At 35.2% G+C, this 7,178-nt stretch overlaps 1 protein-coding gene across 1 annotated transcript in view; it reads left to right on the forward strand.

Annotated features, from left to right (window-relative positions):
* Positions 1–6,775: 6,775 nt before the first annotated feature.
* Positions 6,776–7,178, forward strand: part of LOC110096756 (truncated transcription factor CAULIFLOWER A) — a 41,969-nt gene continuing 41,566 nt past the window's right edge. The window contains 2 exon segments of the mRNA XM_028697981.1: positions 6,776–6,932; positions 6,934–6,977. Of these exon segments, the coding sequence (XP_028553814.1) occupies positions 6,825–6,932; positions 6,934–6,977 (152 nt within the window). The 5' untranslated portion in view covers positions 6,776–6,824.

Below are 7,178 nucleotides of genomic sequence, written 5' to 3' on the forward strand. Positions count from 1 at the left end.
ATATAGATAATCACATTCCAGAACACTTATTCTACTGCACAGAGAATTTACCATTTCACAGAAAATTGTAGTCTACGAAAAACTCCGCCGAATCAAAAATACCCTAACAAAAATCTTCGAAAAATAACCAAAATGTGCACACTCGGCACGTCAACAATATACAGAAAGTTACGCGGTAAAAACTGAACCAATCAAAAGATACGGACAAAAAACCGTAATATATCTGATATTTGATATCTGATTTCCGAAGCTGTTCTGTTGATATCTGAGTTCCGTATCTGCTCTGTTGATATCTGTTCTGTTGATACGATCTGTAATTCTGATTTCTGTAGTCTGACTCTGTTGAATTAAATCTGTTCCGATTTGATCTGATCTATACAACTCTGATTCTGATTTGATATCCGTCCGATTCTGTTCTGATTTCTGATTGGATTTTTGTCTGATGAGTTTGGTTTTGGATTCTGAGAGTTTTGATTGGAGGTTTGTTGCTTTGCTGAGCTGTTGAGCTCACTCTTGTTTTCTGGTGGTTTTCAGGTTCTGGGAAAGGGAAGGAAGTCCAGGAGTAGATTTCTGAGTTCTGATCAGTATAGGTATTGTTTGTACCTTTTGATTTTTGTACAGTCATGGCTTTTCTGTTCTGTCTTTCTTTCTGTTCAAAAGCCATGTACTGTATCTGTAGATGATTGTTTTGAGGAAAATGAAAATATAGATGTTTTGTTCCGCTGTGTTTGATGATAAATAGTAGCTCTGTGGTTGTGTGTCTGTTGAGTTGAGTAATTTGGAAGATTCAGTTCCGGAACCAATTCCAAAGCCAGATCCTGCAGGATAAGAAGGTTTTGTCGCGGTCCGGCTCGGGCGGGATCCGTCCCCGTCGGGTCAGGTCGTGACACAAAATAAGTGATTGATAAAATCATCACCCATATAAAGACCTTAACAGTCTAATAGTGCCTCCAAAAATATGGGGGGGCAATATATCAAAAGCATGTGTTAAAGATGCAATCACAATTCAGCTTTCTCCAAGGAACAAATTCTCAATTTCATATACAACATCAATAAAGTTACATAAGTTCATATTCAAATGTACATTTATTCTCACTAGAAGTTGAAAGCAAAAAAAAAAAAAAAAAATTTACGTCATCAGTACAAAGATATATAATGACAGCACACTTGCATATGGATGCATATTGCCTTCGTAAAATGCCACTAAACACCCTCCATCATCGGCCCTTCGTCTGGTGTATGCCGGTGGTCCTTTACTTCATATCAAACATTATCGGCTTCTCGCTTAGCTACTGATAACAAACAGGGGAAGGCCTCAACTATAAGAAATTTAGAATGCCAGAGGAGAAAAACATTTCTTCTACACTAAAGAGGGGCGCCGATTTAAGTAGTGAAAATCACCTACGAAAAACAGCGAAATGCCTCCAGAGCAAGAAGAAAAATAAGAGGGAGAAAGAAAGAAAAGGATGGGAAAGTCTCCAACTTCTGTACGAGTGGAGGGGCGCTGAGTAAAGTAGGGAAAGTCACCCACTCAAAAATAGCGGAAAGCCTTACTGTCAGAGAGCTAGAGGGAGAAGAAAATAAGGGGCAAATTTTTTAAAGGCCTTAGGGGTCTATTTATAGTTTTTTTTTTAAAGAGAAGGGGGGAAGTTTCTAGAGTTTTCTATAATTTTCAAAAATTTTGAATTTTTTCGGAATTTTTTAGAATTTTCTGGTATTTTTTAGATTTTTTAAAAATCTGCGAGCCCCACAAAAAAATTAACTTCATGTAACCGCGCCAGACTGCGCGAGATGCGCCGTTTCGCTCGCGGCGCGCATAGCTGGCGTCTCGCTTGGGGCGGCGGCTGCCAGGGCCGGTCGGTTCGGGCCGCCCACGCTTGTGCAGGGCCCTATTTTCAGCCAGGACGGTCCAAATATGATATTTTTGGGGTCATCGGACACGTTTTTTGATGTTTCAAACTCAATTTCAACATTTTTAGAGCTTAACGGGGCCTCTATGAACAAATTTGTTCAAATGTTCAACTTTTGGAACACAATTTTTGTGATTCGGCCAATGTAAAATTTTGGAACAAGTATTTTCGGACTCTTGGAGCTTCGACGTTAGAAGATATGGGTCAATTGATATGTCATCAAAAAATTATCTTAATCGGGCACGAATCTCGAGGCGAAAACTAAGTTGGAAACTTCAAAAATTAAATCTGGGATCATTTGAACTCCGATTTCAACAAACTTGTAGTCAAACTGATCGCGTTGGAAATACGAACCAAACACACCAAATTCAACTCAATCCGAGCCCAAATGAGCCCAAATCGAGCACCTGAAGTGCTATTGTAAAGTTCGTATCACAATTTGAGTTACCAAACGGTCTCCAAATTTGATGATCTTATAATCAAATCGAGCGGCTCGACCTGACGAATCCAACAAGCCCAAGATCACAAAATTCCGACATCATTAAGACCTTCAAATATCTGACGAACGGTGTATGATCAAAGGATTCAATATCAGTCGTCCATTCAATCACTCCCTATTTGCCCCTTGATCTCACACCTATTTACAAGCTAAGCCACTCCAGAAAATCTATAAATAGAGCCATCATTTCTCATGAGATGGGACCCCCAAGAAGAAGAAAAAAAGAAGAGAAGAGAAGGATAGGAGAAAACAGCTCCTCCTCGACTACCGCCAGAGTTTTTCCTGCCGCCTGGACGACGCCTGAATTCGGCTGAACGTCCGAGTGACGCCGGAATTCTATTCGACGTCAAAATTCTACTTAACGCTGGAATTCTGCTCGACGCCAGAATTCAATACAACTTCTAGCTAGACGACATCTGAGTTCTGACATGAAAACTATCATTGAACATGGGATGCTATGATATGTTAAATGTCATTCTTTAACAAGTGTTAAACGATAATCTATGAAGCATTAAAATTAATGAATATAGATGATTAACTTGATCATTCTCCAAATAAGTGGGGAGACTATAGTAATCAAGAAAACATGCGTTAAACATCAGTTGCTAATGAATGGCTGACATTAATCTATACATTATACATCAAACAATGTTCTACGAGAATTGTCAAAAGTTGGGTGATAATAGACGAACAATTTGGTTATTCTTTTTATAAGAGAGAAGATAAGACCACATGGATTACAAACTTCAAATATTGGTGACAAACAAACATAGAACCTATAAAACCTCGGGAATTGATAATTGTAAGGTAATGATTAATGGGGAATATTATACATCATCAATTGTAGTAGTTAGCTTGGTCATTTTATAATAGAAAGGGAGATAAGGTGGTCTAGAAGATGAGCACTTGATGTTAGTTGCTAATTAACCTTAGATGTTGGCCATCAATGGGTGATGTGATCGTTGATGAAGAACATAAGAAGTCGGGTGAAGATAAGTTTTTGGCTTAGTCATTCTCCATGTGAGAGGAGAGATCAAGTGACAGAGAAAGGCCAACATATCAAAAGATAAGCTTTATACATAAGTGTTTAATAGACATTATTGTTGGTCTTTAATACGTGACAGGTGATGGTCAATATGAAGCATTAAAATAAATAACATTGCGGATAATTTGATTTATTATTCTCCTAATATGAGGGGGCTGGAAGCTAATCCTAGTTACCTTGGTGATCATGACTCAACTCATATTCATGTTGAATCTAAAGACAAAAAGGTTGAAGTTTCTTAAAACTATTATGTCTCAAATGAAAGTTGGTTATGGCATCATCGCTTTGGCCATATCATATTTGAAATCTTGAAGAAGATGAAAAGAGAAGCAAATGTGAAGGGACTTCCTCGTAGGATTGATGATCCTCAATAATGCTGTAAATCATGTGCATTAAGCAATATAACTAGGGCTTCATATTCAAAAGAATCACAATGGAGAGCAAGTAGAGTTCTACAGTTAATACATACTGATTTATGTGGGCCTCTAAATCCCACATCAATCGGAAGCAATAAATACTTCATGACCTTCATAGATGAGTTAAGTTGGAAAACATGGATATACTTTCTAAATAATGAAAATGAGGCTTTTAGTACCTTCAAGAGTTTCAAGATCATGGTGGAGAATGAAACATGTATAAAGATACAATGTCTAAGAAAGTGATAGAGGTGGTATCTATTAAAGGAGTTTTATGAATATTGTAGTTATTATGACATAAGGAGACAGCTGAGCAACCCTCATTCACCCCAACAAAATGAAGTAGTAGAAATGAAGAATAGAAGTATCATGGAGATGGTGAGATCTCTACTAAGAAGTAAAAATATGCCACATAAATTTTGGGCAGCTATTGCTGAGACTACTTGCTACATTTCAAATAAATGCGACACTAAAGCACTTAAAGGAGTGACACATCAAAATGCATGGAGTGGTTAGTTACAAACCATCTGTCAACCATTCAAGGTATGGGGAAGCATAACCTATGTACTAAGAACTGGAGTTGTTGCAGAAAGCAAGGTAGCAGATAAAAGCAAGAAGATGATTCTCATTGGCTATTACCAAAGAAGCAAAGACTATAAGTTATATAATACAGAAGAGAAGAAGCAAGTCATATCCAAAAATGTTAAATTTAAAGAAAATGAAGAATGGTATTGGAAAAGTGGAAACAAAGACAATGAGATAGTAACCATTAAAGACGATGCAAACACTAGCAATACAATTCCACATTTCACTAATGAAGAGAGGCCAAATCATCAAAAGGCAAGGAACTTGAATGAAATATATAAGGTACCTCGAAATGTTGAAAACTTTACATTATTTTGTTTGTTTATAGAGACCGAAACCCTCTCATATGAAGATTCTTCAAAAGATGAACAATGGAAACAAGCCATGCATGAAGAGATCACATCGATCAAGAAGAATGAAACTTAGGAGTTTGCAGATTTATGTACCCCAAGGGAAGATTTCCATTGGAGTCAAATGAGTCTGCAAGATCAAAAGGGATGAAGTAAAAAAAGTAAAAAAAAGATTGATTGGTAGCCAATGGCTATAAGCAAAAGGAATGTATTGACTATGAAGAAGTATTTTCTTCTATTGCTAGAATGGAAACTACAAAAATGTTATTTCTTTGGCAGCTCATAAAGGTTGGAACCTATGAGCATATAAGATGTTGTTTGATGTTATATGTGAAGAACATCATCCAACATCAATCGCCCATTATTAATGTCAAAAGTTCATCTTATTAGTTTCTAGAGGATTGGTTTTAGAAAAAACCAACTAAAATGATCATCAATTATTGCATGAAATTCTAACATCCCCATTATTTTCCATTTTCTAACATTTAACATCTGTCAGTGACTGATACTTGATGCTCATCTTTTTAACAGCCTAGTTTCCCTTTCTATTGGAAGAGTCACCTAGTTTATCTTCCTCTATTATCCGGCTTTCAATATCACATTGTCAAGCTACATGTAATGTTTGCTAATGATTCATATTTGATGCTAATATCCACTAACAATTGATGCATGTCTCATCATTACTTAGTTTCCACTCTTATTAAGAGAATAAGAAAATTGAGTACTTTTCTTTTCCTAACTAATGACATTCCTCTTCAATTTGCACCCAATTTTTGCTAATAATTGACAATATGGGTGCATTCAATTTAACATATGGCATTTGTCAACAATCATTTGAAGAAGATGCCTTTTCCATTTCATGATCTCCCACTTGTTAAGAGAATAACCTAGTTAACTATCTACTATCTTCAGACTTTTGACATGTTATTTCAATCATTATTTGATGCTTGCTAATGATCAACTTTCAAGATCTATTAGCCACTGATTTTTTCTAGGTCACTCAATTTTACTACTATAAACATAACCATTGAGTCCATTGCCCTTTGACTCTCAACTATTATTGCCCATCATCAACTCTTACTTGACACTTGTTGCAGAATGATAATTCAAACACCCTAAAAGATTTTACTAATGCACCATATATGACCGTTTTAAAGTTCATCTCTATTACATTGTATTGCTATATGAGAAAACATATGTTACAATCATTAACTTGCACTATCTAAGTTATTCCAATTTGGATAGGAGTGATGATTTCCTCCTCTTTCTAAGTTTTATAAAAAAAATATAATCTTTATATGTTGTTCTCAACTTAATTGTGTTTGTAATTTTCTTGCAACACTAAATGATATGCTCTTTGTCTATTATTTGTATTCTAACATGCCAAATAATAATAATAATAATAATAATAATAATAATAATAATAATAAATAATATAATAAATTACAAAATAAATAAATAATTTTTTTTAGGAATTAGAAAGTTAATTAAAAATAATTAATTATAATATATACTAGACATTAATATATATAACACAATATAAAAAACAAATTATTAATGTCTTAGATGAATTTGAATTACAATGATATAGGAATAAAATATATCTATTTTTTTAAAAATGAAGGATATGTTATGATTTAAAAAAAAGATATTTTATTTAAGTGAAATTTTAAATAATATTAATAAATATTATAACATATAACATAGATTTTATATATCAAAATCTTAGTAAAAAAAATTGTTTGAAAAAAACTAAATTTTCTCAACATATATATATATATTATAATATAATATTACAAATTTTGTTGTTTTTGCAATTTTGCAATTTTTAAAAAAGGCCAAACCTAAATGAAATTGTTCAGGCAGTTATTTGCGAAAAACAGTTTTTCGTATCGGCCACCCCTCTCAAAAGTCCTTTGTATATTCGTCCTCAGCCCCCATTTCTTCCTAGACATCCGTTTGGTTTCGTCTCCGTTTCGTCGATTTGGAATTAGGGTCTTGGAGAGGCGGTGTAGATCGATGGGGAGAGGCAGCGTGCAACTGACTTTCTCGAAGAGGCGGGTGGGGTTGTTTAAGAAAGCGCATGAGATCTCCGTCCTCTGCGGCGCCAACGTGGCGCTGATCATCTTTCTCCAGCAAGGGAAATCTCTACGAGTACGCCACCAACTCCTGGTACGGCCTCCGATTGTGCTCTGATCCCTCTTTCTCTCTCAATCTCGCCTCTTCCTAAGTCATTTACTTGATCTCCGATCATTTCATATGGAATCGATTCGGGCTTTAAAAGTTTTTGGAGTTATTGTATTTTGATAAGCAATGGTCGCTTCCTTCGAATTTATGCTGCATGCGATGATTGCATTTTTCTTCAATATTAGA

This window comes from Dendrobium catenatum, unplaced genomic scaffold (assembly GCF_001605985.2).
Source record: "Dendrobium catenatum unplaced genomic scaffold, ASM160598v2 fragScaff_scaffold_1023, whole genome shotgun sequence".
NCBI classification, from domain to species: Eukaryota; Viridiplantae; Streptophyta; class Magnoliopsida; order Asparagales; family Orchidaceae; genus Dendrobium; species Dendrobium catenatum.